Here is a 17,511-nt window from a genome sequence, read left to right as displayed (position 1 = left end):
GTATCCGTCGCACTTTTCGTAATGATTTCCGTGGCGTTCCGTCGTGCTTTCCTCGGAGATCTCGGCCCTTAAACGCATTCTACGTCGAAAGGTCAGAAAGTTTCTGCCGCACGAATGAGGTGCAATGCCGTCTTGCAGAAGGTCCAGACCGCACCTCAGGGCGAGCAGGCCTCACACCAGCGCGGCAAGGAGGGTGCCTCGTCATCCGTAGCCCTGGCCGCCTCGGAGAGCAACGGAAGGGAGGACAAGGCGGAGAGGCGCTCGGCAGCTGCACCAACGGCGGCACCGGCGGCGGCCAAGGCACCCCGGAGGTTCGAGGAGCACCCGCGCTCCGGGGAGGCGGAGGCAGCGGTGCCGGGGGTGTTGAGGACGCGACTGCCCATGACCCAGCTCCTGGACCCCGCAGAACCCCTGCCCCCCGGCGTGGAGCCGGACGAGGTGGGACCCGAGGAGGGTGTGAATGACAACTCTCAGAAAACTTTTTTAAATGCACTTCATTTATTGAGACATCTTTTGCGCTTTTACGTCCGACACCAGAGGTGTAGCTACTACAGAGCATGCAGGCCCCAATGCGGTGTGCAAGTTCGTCCGCTCTTTTCAAACCTCGTGCGTTTGTTTGCCCTCAAAGTGCGCCCACGTGCTTGTTTTCCCCCAACGTCAACCGATGACGGCGTGCGCGTGTCTGCTTCGTCGTCGCGCATTCCCTGCACAACCTTTGTGTGGCCCTTTTCATCGGTGTGCTCTTCCTCGCACTGCAATGAGCCAAAGACATATTTTGGAGCACTCGCTCACTGTATTGCGCGAGGAATGTACGATCGACTACGCTTGAGGACCAACGCGACACGCGGGCCGACGTGCATGACGTCGTCCGATTCGATGACATCACGCAACACCATGGCGTCATGTAACACCATTACCAGGGTGTCACATGACATTGTGACGTGATGCATGACATCGTGGCATCACGAGACTTCACGAAGTCACGTGCTGTCACACACAGATGCTGCATGCACCCGGCTCATTTGCAGGTCATTTTGTGTGTCTCCGAGTTTATCAGATATGATCGAGACATGCTTACCATAATACCCCGAGTCATCGCGCACACGCCTGCCACCTAAAATTTATAAAAAAAAGTGGGCTGATCCGTAATGGGTTAGCACAAAAAGTTTAGAAAAAGCTAAAAAAAAAAAGCGCCCATTCTTTTAAATGTATCTAGTGCTTTATAGAAAAAAGGCTCGCGAAAGAATATTTTACTATCATGAAGTCCGACACTTGCTTATGCGCGACAAACATTGCCAATCGGCATGCAGTGCGAATGCTTGTTCTGTGAAAGCACGTTTCTAAAACTGTCATGTTCCCTTCGTTAGGCTTCCAAGCATTTGTTTATCTGTAGATTAAAAAATAAATGGAATAAAAAAAAATTAGTCATTGAGAAAATAGAACAACCAACCAGGCGCAACAAACAAGCGAACGAGCACGAATTCGAAAGAAGCCACAAAGAGGGATTCTGGGAAAACCGGAAAGCCGACAATTGCCTTGGCAAATACTTTGGTCTTGGGCCAAGTCGGGCGCTTTGTCAGTTACAAGGAGCAGGCTCTTGTGCAGCCTCCTTGTTTGGTGCCTACATTCGTGCGTCCGTGCACAGCGTGCTATCATTGCGGTTTGAGGCGGCATTGCTGTGTACCGTGGACGGCACCAGAAAAAGAGAAATCGAAATGGGACGTTTTACAAACGTTTGTGTGCGGCGTTTCAGCAAATCTTTATTTACCCACTGGATTTGTCTCAAACATCACACAAGCTGACTCACATTCCAGAATATGGGGTATTCGCCGACCTCGCAATCACCGAATGGATTACTGCTTGTGTTATCATTCCGGTTTTTTCTCCTTTTATTTGTCTCGACAAGTAAAACAGGGTTTTATTCTGTTATATCCATTGTTTCATCTTTCTTTCGCACGAATCTTTGGGGTTGCCGAAATCTGAGAGGAAATCCGTAAACAAAGTTAAGTGTCTTTCTCTCCTTCGTTTTACTTCGTCACGGGCATCCTCCAACCGTCAGGTTCATGACCGCGTCATTAGGGTAGGACGAATTTTCAAGGATCGTGGAGTTCATTTTGGGGTATTTGTAAGGGTGGGCGATCACTCTTTTTTGGGGGGAAATCAATACTCGCCCAAAAATTGCCGTGGGTGATGACTCGGGATATTGCGGTAAATTTTTTAATATTTGTGTAGTGAAAGTAAAAGCTCTGGAGATAATAGGATATCGATCCCATTACCATTGCACATGTGTGCAGAGATGTAACATTCCCAGCCTGTGCCTGGCCGTGCACATCCGTGCCGTCTGCGCGGTGTTAATTGTGCCCCCCCTTCATGTTCTGTCATTTTTCGACTGTATTTCCTGTCTCTTGTTGCAGATCACCTCTTGTTTGGATACGGCGAGCTCGCTGCCATCGTCGCAGATGAAATGGGGAATGTGAGTGTCTGTCCCCCTTTTCGACCCTTTGGAGGGGTGGCACATTTTTTTTGTAATATCTAGCATGTACAGTTGAACCTCAATTTAATGAAGTCACCGGGACTTTCTAATTATTTCGTTAAATAGGAAACTTCGTAAAATCGAGGCAGGGAGACCTCGCATATAGGCTGGTCGGGTAATCCGAATTTGTTCGTTAAATCGGGAAATTCGTAAAATCTGATTTCGTTAAATCAAGGTTCAACTGTACCGTACTTGCACAAGTGTAGGTCCACCTACAATAATCCCTCGTTATAACGAACTCAACGGAACAGCAAACAAATTTTATATAAGCGGTAATTCAATAAAAGCGATAGTCAGAAAAACAGTGCCAGCAGCCTTGGAGGTGGACGGGAACACTTCAGAACACTCTGACCATATATTTTATCACTCAGATTTTGATTATGAACATCTTGTGGCAGCTTTACCGAGTAAAAAAAAAATAATTAAGTGGTATGTGCCGGTAATTTCACCCGGATATCAGTTCTCCTCGAACTGCTTTAGGCATCGCAAGAACACTGTCACTGCCACTGCACTCCACTTTGTTTCGAAGCAGCCGTAGGATGCTTCGCGTCTCCGCAGTCGTCGGCGTTTCCCGAGGTGTCTCTCTGACATTGCTTCGTGTTTACCCTGGTTGTGCGTAAGGCCTACGATTGCAGCATCCAACGGAAACGTCCGCATCGACAAACGCTAACGAGTGGAAGTTATCCTCGGTGGCTTCGCCAACATAGTTTCACGCACTCCTGTAGACGTTGTTGCAGCTCTGGGAATTGTGCGCCGGCTCGTCAAACATGCTCGCGAGAAAAAATCCTATATGTGCAATATGCCTTGCTTGTTTTGCGAAATGATGGACAGTATAGAACAGCCGATGCCGGAATGTCGAATTTTTTGGGATTTGGGCCGGCCACTTTTCTCAACCTCGCAGATCTAAGTGTCCTTCGGTAAACACTGTCAAACCCCCATACGCTGCACATGTGTGTTTAGCAATCCGCAGGTGCACGCGTAAGGGGGGTGGGGGGGGGGCTTTAAAGGGATGATCTCCTCCGGGCTCCATCATTCCCTTGAGTTAATTCTAACAGGAGTCTGGCAGTGTCGGCCGCGGGCGCCGTGAGTAGCGTCGCAACGTTGACGCTGCTCCCGCGGCTCCCTGCCCGCATCCCCGCATCGGCGCATCGGTACCAGAAGCGGTGCTCTGCCAGCTCTGCATGCTCTACTTTCCATCACCTGTTTACTTCGTTTTCCCAGTTTGCCTTTTGCCCTGATGAAGAAGGGGGAAGGAACGCTAGCGTCTTCGTACGCCTCTGTGTAGGCTTGCATGCTTTCGGCACCGAGGCCTTTATAATAAGCGTGGTCGGCCAGCAATACACTTCAATTATTCCGGTTAAAAATGTATTCATTTCAGTTGGGTCCTTGTTGAACTTCGGTAAAAGCGATAATTAAAAGAAAGTGATTTCGTTATAATGAGAAATTACTGTATCTAAAATTTTTGCAAATCTGAGATGAGGGAGTGGGGGATGATTTATAATCGGAACCAAAGCATCCCATCGCCAACAAAGATGAAACAATCGCAGTAGCAAGAGTTCCTCGGCTTGTTACGAGTTCAGCCGGTTCTATCCGTACCATATTGCCATTCGGAGCGCTTGCTTTACAAGTTCTGTCTTTTTTTAATATGCGCGAACGAGTAGCACGATCATGGTGGTTGCGATTAGTAGTCAGCTCAAATGCACGGCGGTGAACTGCGCGCAATACCCCGCCCTGCACGGCAACACGCAGCGTGCCTGAGCTCTGGTGCTGGCAGCACTTGACGTAAGAGCCACGCCAGAAGGGCCAGAATAGCCACTGGAACAGCCTTTCTCCCTGCCGCTTGTTTTCGCACGATGCATGGTCGCATGTTGTTTGATCGAGCTTCAAGATGGTGCGACCGAACTGGAGTGCCAACTACACTTTTCTGTATTGACACGTGTGGTCCGGACAGTTTAGGTTTGCAACGTTCAGTTACTGCCATTCTTTGTCCAAAAGCAACCAACAACTGCGCCGCCGTACGCAAGGTTGACCCGTTGGAGAAAGTGGCGCGCCAGTTGCATCAGCAACGGCACGGGATCTTTTAACTGCAATGTCAAATGAAGAGGTTTCCGCGGGCCAAAATTTGGACACGTCTGTATGCTTCCCGGAGTTGGAGGTCGAGCTTGCAGCGTACGTCGCAGAATCGCGCGATCAATCACTACCCACAACGCTATTGCTGTGGAAGTGCAGAAGGTGCGGTCAATGCGGTCGTTTAAAAAGTGGGAGATTTCATTGGACAATGCGACGACGCGTTTTGGGAATGTAGCAGCGATGACGACGGGAACGACAGCACTAGTGCGGACGAAAAAACAGCAAGGAAGAGTTTCAGTTGTCTCGCCTCCAGTGCAAGCTTCTCAACTTGGATAACACTTCGGCATCCCTCGTACGTGTGCAGGAAAAGCATGCCAAAAGACGTAGAGCGCGCTGGAGGTCAGGATTTCAAAAGAGGCGCTCTGCTGTTCTCTCCCGTGTTCGCCGTACAGTGTGAACCTAAGCTATAACTTTCTTTTCCGTCTGGCTGACGAGCAAAGGGGGGGGGAGTCACAATTGAGTTGACTTAGTCGTGTAAATACGATACCCACAGTCGTGCAGGATTTTTTTTTTTTTTCTTTTCAGATTTGCAGGAATAATTGAAGCAGAACCAAATACTAAAACCGTGGTTAGGTTTAGCTTGGGCAGATTTACATTTGTATTGTGTTTACCGCAAGAAAATAGTAGCTTTCCTTCGTGTTTGTTCATTTTTGAGCTTGAGGATATTGGTTTCAAGCATGGTTTGTTTGTAGCATCAAATTATTTTTCCCCTATTTATAAATACTCGGCTCAGTATCGAGCGTTAAATCGTTCTAGTGGCCGCAACATTTACCGAGTGTGTGACATTGCCATTCCGTTTTGTGGTGTCACTTGCCAGGAGCAGCGGTGCCGGCGGCAGTGGCGGCGCCAAGGTCCTCACGTCTCACGTGTCGAGCGCCGAACCCAAACACAGGAGGGCGAGCTCGCCGCCGACAAAGGCGCCGCCGTCTCGCCGGGCCGAAGCACAAAATTCCACCCCGTCTCAACCTGACTCCGGCAAGAGCCTTGCCCAAAAGCCCACAAACGACGCAACCCCCGCGCCCAGCCGAACTTCCGCCCCGAAGACGGCCGAACGGCGCAAGAGTTCCTCAAAGAGTTCGCCGACAATCGCCCCGTCCAACGACCGTCCCAAGGGAAAGGCGGCGGAAGGGTCGTCGTCGAAGGCGGCGCGCGAGTCCAAACGGGTAGCTTCCAAGGTCTCCCGCTCCCGGTCCCGCAGCCAGTCGAGGGGCCGCCGCGGCAACCGCAAGCGCTCCTCCAGCCCGCCGGGTCGGAAGCGGAACCGGTCCGCGAGTTCATCCTCGGGCGGGGGCCGGCGGAAGGCGAGGGGCCGCGGGGACTCCTCGGACGAGGACCGGTCGCGGGGCGCCAAAGGGCACCGGGGCCGACGCAGCCGCAGGCGGTCGTCGAGCTCGAGCAGCGCATCGTTCAGCTCGAGCAGTGCGAGCAGCTCGAGCGGCGACCGGGGGCGCAGGAAGCGCCGCAAAGGCAACGCCTCCCGGTCGGGCAGGAGGAAGCGCTCGAGTTCCAGCTCATCGAGCTCCAGCGACTGAGTCTCGGGGGGCCGCGACTGCGCGGTTCCGGTCATCACGATTCTTGACACAGCTTTGTGCAGTGCACGCTAGAGGAGTCCTACGCCGACGACATTGTTCGCCACCAACACCCTCGCCTGCGACATCCTACTGGACTGAATGCGTTAGCAAAATCACTCGGTCTCTGACATCTCTGTTCGGGTTCCCTTTGTTTTTTATGCCGGTCTCGATCATCAAAGTTCATATTGTCTTATAACTTTTCTTCCAATACTTTTTCTTTTTGTTGTCTTTTTTTTTTTCACAATTGTACACAGCTGCACCCTCACATTCAGCTGTCTTTCTGAGTATGGGTGTAGTAAGTTAACGGTATTAAACTGTTTCTACAGAACGGTGCCCGTGTTTGGCTATTGTGACGGGTTGGTTTCATCCCGAGCAGCTTGTATAGTATTGTTGACTCCAAAGACGTTTTCCTTTGATCTTTATCTGTAATCTTTCATCTGTTGGGTGCATCTAATCTGTCCTGGCATGCACCTACAACGTCTCGCGGTAGTAGGCTCCATCCGTTACGTGCCGTCAAATTTTTCCTCCGAGTTGCAGCTGATCGGTCGCCCATCTCCGAGGCAGCGTCATCGAAATGTAGGATTGTGTTTACTTACAAACTGGGACCTTCAACTTATTTTTTTTTATATTCAGATTTCTTATTTAAATTTGAAAACGTTTACTCCCAATAAAGATATTATGGCATATCACATCCAAATTAGGTTGTTGGCTACAAGTCATTAGGGTGATGGCATTTGAAAATTTACTGAAGCTTTTTGTATCTTTTTCAAGCTTTTGTAGTTTTCGCTAGCAATTACATACTGCACCCAAAGACAACAGTCGCAGCATTACAAAGTTTTGATCATAGACTACCAGGATGGCCCCATCGACTGCAACATTACTCATTGACACACATGCCACTCGTGGGACGACGTATTAGCGATTTTCGTCACGTGTCTTTGAACCTGCTTTCACGGCTTCGTCTTTTGGCCACCAGGCGCTTGAAATATTTGATTCGCTCGAGAAGGCTGACAAGCAGACCTGCCACCATAGCTTTCTGTTCTAGTCGCTAGGTGCCATTGATTTCACTGGAGATACCAACAGACGCAAACTTCGGTAAATTTCAGTCAAAATTTAATTGTTATAATTACCTGTTTAGGTGCAGGGTTAAAAAAGAACTATAAACGTATGCTGAATTTGTTTCTCAAAATTCAGTTTTAACTGAGAAAGGCCAGTATTGCTAGCAATGGGTGTTATGGTACGGAACGGCTGCCCAGAGAACGCACCAGAGCAATACTAGTGGCGCCGCAGCTCCGCACTCTGGTGCAAAACCACCCTCTATAGACCGACACACTGTTTACAAACAAACCCGTATTTGCCCACACCAGGTGTGGGTGAAGCTTCTGCGTGTGCGCGCCGTGGTGACAACAGTGCCGCCGCAGAGGCTTGACGTCAGAGCCACGTGTTGGTCTTTAACAGTATGGGTCAGGTTGCAATGGGGACAAACACATTAAAATTCTACTGTGGCAGCATTGCTATATTGCGGCTTTTTGTCTGTTGAAAAAAGGTGATTATTTTTTTTTAGGAAGGCGAACCTCCGCAAAGAAAGGTGCTATGTGCTAGGTCTCCCGGGTGGAGGAGATAATCCTGGCATTAGAATGTTTGTCAACAGCAAAGTGTGTCTCGCAAGTGCAAGACAGCATCGCCGATGCCATCTGCCTCAAGATAAATGCTGTTTTTCTTCATGGTTTCGCTGGCTCTTGAAAGTCTGAGCTATTTGGATAAAGATGAGGATGCTATATTGTATAAATTGTCTTCACGCACAGCTGCGCTGTTGCACACACTGCTTGAACTCTGGCAAGTGCTCTTAGAAAGTCCGAGTTACCAATTGCTGGGAGCAAGCCATGGCTGTTTTAATTTATGCAAATGAAGTCAATGACGAGGCAGGCATTCCCAGATTGCAACACTATCTCAAGCTGTACAAAAAAACAAAAACGAAGCGGGATGCAAGTACAGTTACGGCTGATCAGGGGGGCTAAGCTCGCCTTCGGCGGGAATCTCTCCGATGCGACGTAACGCGTGAGGGGAGGAGCTTCTTTTGACTCTGCCCCGGCGAGTTTCCCACTCTTCCTCTTACATTTCCGACCCCCCCGGCGGCGGCGAGTTCCCCAGCGTAGCTCCGATTTGTCCCTACGCTCCGCTCCTGGGTTCAATCCTCACCCATGCTCATTTGGATCTTGATGAGCATCGCACCGGCGTGCGGTCGTGTATGACTCACTACTGCGTGGTGCCGGTTGTACTGCACTGGCTAAATTTCTCATCTACAGCTGGGAGAATCATCGCCCGTTGAGGCCGGCCAAATTTTAGGCTGTAAAACACACAGAACCCAATTTTTTTTATTTAAATCGTAAATGACAAATAAGAATCGGTAACAGCACGGATCCTAATTATACAAATGGATATGGGCTAGGTGGTTAGATATTGTGATGGTTTGCTGCGCTGCCTAGCTGCAAGAAAAACGCATTTGATAAGATTTACGCTCAAGCAGAGAATAGACGAAAAACAACGTACAGGAATGGCGCAGACTAACAACTCTGTAATTTTTTTTTTTCTCATTTTTCTAGCCCCACACCGCCACACTATGTTTTTCAAAATAGGGAGCACGTGGAGCGAAAGCTCGCGCTGCAGAACCCAGGATCTTGGGTTCAATCCCCACCCCTGCACGTGTCGATCTGAATGAACGTCGTACCGGCGTGCGTTCGTGTATCACTACTGCGTGGTGCACGTTAAAGACTCCAGGCTAGCAGTCGTACTGCACTGGCTAAATTGCATATCTACAGGGGTGACAATGTCGCCATGTTCTGGCATGTTCTCCTACTGTATAAACAACTAACGACCAATTTGTTTGTTAAAAAAATACGGTGTGGAGGGGGAAAGAAATTACACAGTTGTTAGTCTGCGCCATTCATGTACATTGTTTTTCTTATATCATCTGTTTTAGTTTCAATTTTATCAAGTGCGTTTATCTTGCATCCCCGCAGCGCAGCAAACCATCAAAAAAATTGTAAAAGCCTGTAGGTAATGATAAATTGCGTTTCTGATTGCAGATTGCCGTAAAAACATTTGTCTCTAGAATTCACTTTGTAGAATTCGTATGTAGGATTCACGACGGGGACGATGGTCCATTCACGGCTCCATCGCCTCAAGCCCGGTTCGCCACGCAGTTCATCGCACAGCCACCTTACCACGTCTTTCGAGAGGCGATAGTGTTGTTGGAAATCAACGTCGTTCATGTCAAACACATTGGCGTGGCTTAAATAGTTACGCCGACGGCGAAACACGAACAAATGCGCTGCCATTTTGGATGCTTATCCCCCATCTCGCGCCCAACTCGCCCAAACTCGCCTAGGTCGGAGCCGGCAAGCTTTTCCTATCCGCGGCGGCTTTTGCCACGTCACAATGACGACACAGCATCTCGCCGCGAGTTCCGAATATGCCACTCTCCGACCGCCTCAAACCCTCCGTTCTGACGTCATGACCTAGGGAGTGACGGCGCGTGTCGTCATGCACGGCGCCGACCAATCGCGGCGGGCGGCGAGTTTGTCGGGGAACTCGCCTTGATCTTTCCGTGCCGAGCTTAGCCCCCCTGTTTTGTTCCTAGGCTTTTTGAGTGGGTCAAACCACAAAAAAACTCGCTACACACCGCGACACCTTGTGGGTGCCCGTGTACAGAGCCCGTGTACAAACCGGAGCGCCCCTAGCGGACGCCATCGGCGCCGCGCATGCGCGGTGGGCAAGAAGCCCGCTGTCGCCCATAAACAAACCATTGAATTGCGTTGTTTTCGGCGTCGCTGGGAGTCCCCGTGCAATTTTTCGCGTTGGAATCGTTGATTCTACGTCCTCCTAACAATCTCTGACTACTTCAGCGGCTTCAGCAAAATTAACGAGGCAAAACTTTGCGTGAATAATGTGACTTGCGGCGATTCATTTCACGTGGACGCCGCAGAATGGGCGCTAAAACCTGACTCGCACGATGAGATTCTGCTCGCTATTTTCAGTCGCGACGTCGCTCGGGCTGCAAAAGCGTGGACCGTAGCTGAGATGGTGCATATCGATATTGAAAACTCAAGTAGAATCGGGCATTACAAATCGGTGATGGCCACTGGTAACAATGATCAACATCTTGTATCTACTGTTTACACTTAGCCTACTTACTCCATCCAACCTTCAAGAGTGTTTTGAGGCCTGCACTTAGTTCTTATCGCAATTACCGGGTCAACGTTTGGTTTACGGGTCGCAGTCGTTTGAACGAGCTGACAACAAAAAACAGACAAGTTTGAAAGAGCAGACGACAGTTTGAACGCTTGCGCAATTGAGTGCGGGCAAGAAGCACCGCGTCCCGCGTCAACAATCCATTGGAATGCCACGTTGTCGGTGTCTGTGTGAGTCTGCATACTGTTTTTCGCGTTGGAATTGTCTATTCTACGTTCTCATAGCAATGTCTTACCGCTTTAATCGCCTGAGCGAAATTATCAAGGCTCGTTACACCGCTAAACTTTGCGTAAATAATTTGACGTACGGCGATTCATTCTCGTGAACGCCGCAGAATGGACGCCAAAACCATCATGAGATTCTTCTAGATATTTTCGGTCGCGACGTCGCTCGTGCTGCAAAAGTGTAGAAGGTAGCGGTGATTATCGACGTCGATACCGAAATTCGGAAGCGGGAACAGACCAAGCGTAACAGGTCGGTGATGGCTACCGGTACCATTGATCAACATCTTGTATCTAGTCTTTACACCGAGCCTACGTAAGTCTTTTGAGGCCTGCAATTACTTTTTATTGCAATCACCGGGTCAAAGTTTGGTCTACGGGGCGCTTTTGTTTGAACGAGCAGACGACAAAAAGCAGGCTCGAAAGAGGAGACGAAAGTTCGAACGATCACGCGGCCGTGTGAATTTGAAGACACACTGAACCCGCGGGTGGCCGGGACAACTTGTCGGTTTTCTCTCGTTTATGTTGGAACAAAACAAATACATCTGGCGACCACAAAGTGTTGCCCGCGCAAGCAATCGTAGTTCGTCAGCGTCTGGTTTACCCTCTTCACGGCTACTATCTACGCACTCGGACGAACGGAGCGGGCAGAAACACATGAAACCTGATCTTCAAACCTTTCCAGACACTTTTGGTACAGCCCCCGTCGCAGAATTTTGACGAGAACACAGGTTTTTTGTCTGGTTTCTCTGAAAAGACCACAAGAATGCATGTCTCGCGCGGCGACTTCTTTTCTGCCCACCGCCCCAGACCGGAAGTGCGACCGACGCGCCACCACCGCGGCGTGACGTAGGAGAGTTGAATATCCCACCAAGGAGGTCTCTTTTTAGCCTCGACCGCAAGGAGCAAAAGCGAACAATAATCTCGAACCCAGACGCTCACGGGGAGGGGGGGGGGGGGGGGGGGGGGGGGCTGCGTCGGCCTGCGCCGCCGCTTCCCGTTGAAGGCTTCTTCGCTGGTGTGCCGACTGCAGTTTCGCCGGCATCGGTCCTGTTTACCGCGGTATGTGAGCCCCCGAGAAGTTCGCGTGGCGCCCCCTTACGGCGAACCGGGGTGACGTCACGGCGAGGAGAGAATTTTTCCCCGACTCGCCCCGCTCGCCCTGTGGAGGCTGTGACGACGCTAGCTGTCGGCGCGCTCGTTTCTATTTTTTTTTTTTGCGTGTTTTTCGTAGGAAGTGTAAATTTTTATATGTGCCTTTATTGAGGTATGGCCTGTAGCTACAGGCGAAACTTCAAGCAACATTTTAAGCATGCTTGACAGGGCAGGCAACACATGAATCACAGCTGGTATATAAAAATAAAGTATGGCCACAATCGCAGGAGCATCACTGTAGATTTACATCTCGCACAATAAATGCTGCTGATGGTCTGAATGAATTGGCATGTTATGTAAACTATTTGTTTTGTATCTCTGTTTTTAAACAAGATTGCCGAAGCAGAAAAGCTGCATGCTGCTCGGGCGACATGCTAAATACAGTCTGGGCCATGGGGAGAGAATCATAAGTAAGAGCGCCCAAGTGCAGGGGCAAAGTAAAAAAAAAGTAAAAAGAAACAAGGAAAATTTAGTATGTACACTGCTCGCACTTGACCTTTGCTGGATTCGGATAGTATTTCAATGGACTACACGGGTGGTATGTGTGGACTTGCTTATATCAACCCTCAACTAATGTATAACAAACGTAAGCGAAGTTGTCTAGCTGGTTATTAGTCTCTTGGGCTCTAAAATTGATATTTTACTTAAATAAAATTGTCCTGAAGCTAAAATACCAGAAGCTTTTCTCACGCGGACTGTCGCCCTTCACAGGTTCCACATTTTCTGCTACTAGTGCTGCATCTACCACTGGACAAACGTTCGAATGCTTGCTTTTACTCCTGTTTTCCTCTGTTGTCAGAGTCCAGCTGTAGGGAGTTTGGAGGCTGAGGAGGCTTTTGGGGACCTGCAGCAGTGTCTCTTTTAATTGGAAATGACGATTCAGACTAAACGGTGTATTTTCCGGATATCCAAGACTGCAGAATAAAGAATGTCAGGAAAAATGTATAAACATTCCAAATTACGACACTATTGCTGTGCATATTTTGGGCAGTTCAATACATATCATACAGGCAACTGGGGGCAATTCGGCCGTTTTTGCTGCTACCATACAAAAGAATTTCCAGTAATTGGGCATCTTCTAAGAAATATGCCTGCACACGTATATAAACTATATAATTAATTCATAAAGAAACTACATTTATGTAAAACAACCCTGTTCCACAAGCACTGCAAAGATAATCAGATACGGGGCCTTCAAAACGTCTGCGAACCAAAGCATGCAGAGTGGCAGCGCAAAGTCGGGGTCACGAGCTAATTTGCCGACCACCCAAAGGCCCATGATATAAATGCCACTTCAAATGCCTGGAAAGCGGGATCTAATATCGTCCTAAATCATGAAGATGCAAGGAACAGAATTCCAGCGTCTGAAACACTTGCGCCACCGCTTCACCGACCCCTCGCAAGATTGCCTTGTGTCGTGTGGACGGACGGGGAGGTTCATCGGCGGAATTGCCTCCGCCGATTGCTTTCGGGATTTGTAACCCAATTTTAAAAGTAAAAGGGACAAGCAAACTTATAAAATGTACGGAAGCACGTCAATATCGGCCTAACTCAACGTCTTGTACACCGGATAAATGAAGTCCAGCTCCTCGAAGAGCTTGCGGCACACAACGCCAAACCAGGAAACCGGCGCTGGGAAGCGAGCCGATGCGAGATCGCGGAGCGGAGTCCCCTCCCTGACGTCACGGTACACCTCACCCAATCAGGGCGCGGCGACCGCAGCGGCGCTTGTGTTCGCTCTCGGGGCTAATAGTGCCCGTAATGTGAGAGCCGTGTCAGTGGGGTGAAGCTCTCGGCTACTTCCGTCCCGCCGCGTATACTTATGACGTTTGTCCGGTCCGGCGAACTGCTTCCGATTGCCGCGCTCCCAGCGGCTGTTGGCACTTGTTATTTCATTTTAAATAAAATTGATTCATATATCTAATGATGCGAAATAAAGGTGAAGTTGTTTTGAAGGTATGAATGGCTTTGAAGCTTGTTATTGTAACTTTCTCTTTCACTCTTTCAACGTGTCTGGGCGCGCTTTCTCTCTCTCCGAACCCGCGCCTCTCGCCTCGAGATGCGTTGGCCGCTGGCGACGGGAAGTCGGTGGACCGTTAGAACGCGCGAGGGACGCGAACCGGCGTGTTGTTTCGCTTCTGGTAGTGCGTCGCGGCGCGAGATTCGTCCCGCGTTCGTGCGCGCGCGGCTATCTTTTCTTTTTCGTGGGAACTTGTTGGTGTAATGTGGTCAAGCATGGATTTTCGTCATCAACACACCACCTGATGTGCCAAGTGGGGAAACAATGACTACCGAAAGCCGGGATATCAATGGTTTCGAGTTCGAATGGACGTGCGGTACGCTCTTTTGGTCTTCTCTTGCTTAAGTTTCTGATTAGATGTTTGCAACAAAACCTAACTGTCGCAGTGGTAGTGAGTATTAATTGTTTGATTTTGGCAATAGCTACAATGGTTTTCAATCACAAAACCAAATCCTATTATTGTTCAGGATTGCTCTTCACTCGCCGCGAGAAATATGTCATTGTCAAATTACTGGAGACTTCTGTGTAGACTTTTTCATATCAAGATCGAGCACATATGCTCACTTTAAAAGATGGCAAACTTTTTGCTGTGAGCTGTTTATTTGGCACTGTTGTCAGTGATTCACGCGTCTGTTCGCGAGGAGTGAAAATATATGAGCCTAAATATTTTTCGATTAACTGAGGATGAGCGATAGAGCGATCCGCTCTGGTTTCCCGTTTCGTTTAGCAGTGACTCACTCCTAAATTTAAGTGATAATATTAAAAACGAATGGGCAGGTTCTCGATGAAGACTCAATACCAAAGAGTTGAGCTGTTTTTCTTGGTACTCATTGCTTAGTTTCCTTTCGTTGCAATTAAGACACCGTCGTCGGTCTTTACTTATATGCTTACTTATATAATCAAATTTGCAAGAACGCATATCATCACCCTTGGTCGCACGTAACCTTAACGTTTTATCCTGTTTTGTTGTTCATTTCTTTGTTTCTCGTGTGCAAAACAGTGAGAAATTTCGTCTGTATTTTCTACTGTCTGTTGAATAAAAATGAACGCAAAAGGACAAGCATTGCATATTATTTGTGTATGGGTCACTTTCGTTGCTTTGCTAGGTTTCTGCTGCTTTGCTGCTGGTCTCGCTTTTCAGTGCTGGCTTGTGTGCGTTTCAACGCACATTAACCAGCATTGAAATGCGAAAACCAGCCGCAAAGCAGCAGAAGCCTAGCAAAGCAACGCGCAAACCGGGCAAAAAAAAAAAAAAAAAAAAGCTACAATATATATATTTTCAACTCTAGGTGGCGCAAGCTACCGCCCATCCATCCAAACACAATGGCGCTGCCGTGCAGTTTCGGTTTTGGTTTCGCTGTGCCGCCATGTTGATTTTAGTACAGCCACCAGATACCAGGGGATTCAAATGGCGCTGCGGCCTCCCAGGGTTTTCCAATTTGCGTTCCATGGGCGGTATAGGAAGTTGCACTCCTCTGGCCGTGTGTCCATACGCCACTTTGCCGAAGCAAACATGGCGACGGTTTGTGCGATTGCTTTGGTGGCTCCGGTGTTGAGTGTCTTCAACGTCCTCGTGAGAAGATTCCCCTGCCCTTCGAAGTTATCGCAAGCACCACGAGTGGCACGAAAGATGTGGAATCATCGTCTCAACTAGAAATAAGCAGGCCTGCACGAGCGACAACGACGCCGAGCAGGCGCTCGGCACAGTTGTGTCGTCAGATGTTCTACAACGCCGAGATATTTTCATTTATCATTTAAAATGGCTTCAAGAGTGGGAAATTAATCTATTTCGCAGATTGTTAACGCCGAGGTGAGTGCCCTCCGTTGCAGTGCCGTTGTCGCGCGAAGTGCAGAGAAAACCGGGTGGCGATGGCGGCGGTGCTCTTTGATCGCTTTGATCTTGCGCCGTCGGGTTCATGGAGTCCGGAGTAAACGTACATACGTGCGTCTGCTGGATCGGTGTTTTGGACTGCCACAAAACTCTTTCTCGCGGGCATTTACCTTGTGAAGCTTAGTAGCTCATTACATTTCGTCGTCGACTGCGCTCATTTGACTACGACGGACGAGCCTGCGTGATGTGAATTTCACTGCCTAAGATCCTTGGTGTGCTATAACGAGGGCTAATAAAATATCACCGCGAACTTCTGAACAAACGAGTCGAAGTTTCGTCTGTTATCATAACTGATCGCCTGTCACAATATTAATCAGTAGCGTTCCTAGACACCGTCCCCACAGGCACCCCGCTTCGTTGCCCGATAGTAAGTGTCTCCTGGTACCTCGTAGAATTCCAGCTCCTACTTCAAGTAAGTACCATCCTTTAGAACTGGCAATTAATAGTTTCGAACCCAGACGCTCGCAGCGTGTGTGTGTGTGTGTTGGGGGGGGGGGGGGGGGGGGGGGGCGCGTGCTAACACACTCGGAGCCCTCGTTTTCGCCGCTTCGCGGCGGCAGACAAGGCGGCACATTACAAAAGAAAGCTAATCCGAGCTGTCTATGGAACTAGACCCATTCGCTAGTCATTTGATAAAACGTCGTGGTCTCGTTTTCATTCGCTAAAACGGCGTTCGATCAAGTAAACGCCTCCCACTTATTTCGGCTCGGCAGAGCCGCAGAAAGGCAAGCAGATCGCGAAAATCGGTCTCAACCGTGCCACGAATGTAATGTCGTATACAAGAAGCCGACAATCAAGCATTTGAAAGCTACAAGAAAGCGGCAGCGAAATATTTACTACGCAATGAACCCGGACTGAAACGCGGATGTCAAGGGTCAGCAGACACCGAGAACATTTAAGACAAGAAAGGTTTTCTCGATCGAGATGGGTTCTCGAATGTTCACGACATCTTATCTGTTGAAGAACGGGCCGCGGAGGCTTCTGGTGAAGACATCTTTCACAATGTGCCGGTGCATTCGGACAGCCTGCCGCATCCAGCTCCCCAAAGCAACGCCGCCAACGCAGCCCCCCCCACAGTTTGCCCACTGTAGAATAAGCCTGTGGTAATCGCAAACCACGTGATCGAGGGCCTTGTGTGAATAAAAGTACATTGTAGAACTAAACTCATTACATATTACTCACACAATATTAATTATATTGATAACCTAATAATTTAAAAAGAGCGAAAGTTCCTTAAACAATTACTTAAACTCGTAAAAGCGCCCTCTCACCACGGATGGGGTAACTAACCACATTTTATGCTTCGTTTTTATTGTTTTGCTTTTCAAGATGGCGGCCCCCATGGCATTTTGTGTACCCGGTTCTCGCGTCCGCTTGCGTTGCGCTTTCGCTTTTGTTGTGACGTGCGCACCACTGGACGACAGTCACAGGTAATTTATTCACACAAGAGTTATTTCAAGCAGGCAAATGTTTATTTTCGCTCTACATAGTACAATTTATAAAACGTTACAAACAGCACATGCAATGATGCGGTTGCTGACGGGTATTATCGAACATACACGGTAGTACAAACAGTTTGAATGTTAGCCTTCAAGCTATGTGCATAAAGAATGATAAACCCAAGATCAACAAACACAGTCTAAACACGTAGAGGTACAGTCGCGGTAAAGGTATTTCAAAACAGCTATTCATAAACCATGCAAAAAAAAAAAAAAATCTGAACAGACGAGACAGTTTTA

The 17,511-nt window shown here is 48.8% G+C and overlaps 1 protein-coding gene across 1 annotated transcript in view; it reads left to right on the top strand.

The window, feature by feature from the left end:
• Nucleotides 1-6,562, top strand: part of LOC8041504 (peptidyl-prolyl cis-trans isomerase G) — a 45,920-nt gene extending 39,358 nt beyond the window's left edge. Inside the window, exons 15-17 of the mRNA XM_029967520.4 lie at nucleotides 139-438; nucleotides 2,415-2,473; nucleotides 5,481-6,562. Of these exons, the coding sequence (XP_029823380.2) occupies nucleotides 139-438; nucleotides 2,415-2,473; nucleotides 5,481-6,195 (1,074 nt within the window). The 3' untranslated portion in view covers nucleotides 6,196-6,562. The remainder of the gene's footprint in view (nucleotides 1-138; nucleotides 439-2,414; nucleotides 2,474-5,480) is intronic.
• Nucleotides 6,563-17,511: the final 10,949 nt, after the last annotated feature.

This window comes from Ixodes scapularis, unplaced genomic scaffold (assembly GCF_016920785.2).
Source record: "Ixodes scapularis isolate PalLabHiFi unplaced genomic scaffold, ASM1692078v2 PGA_scaffold0__279_contigs__length_252992795, whole genome shotgun sequence".
In the NCBI taxonomy this organism is placed as follows: domain Eukaryota; kingdom Metazoa; phylum Arthropoda; class Arachnida; order Ixodida; family Ixodidae; genus Ixodes; species Ixodes scapularis.
The sequence above is the reverse complement of the archived record's forward strand: the minus strand, read 5'-3'. Positions and strand labels throughout refer to the sequence as shown.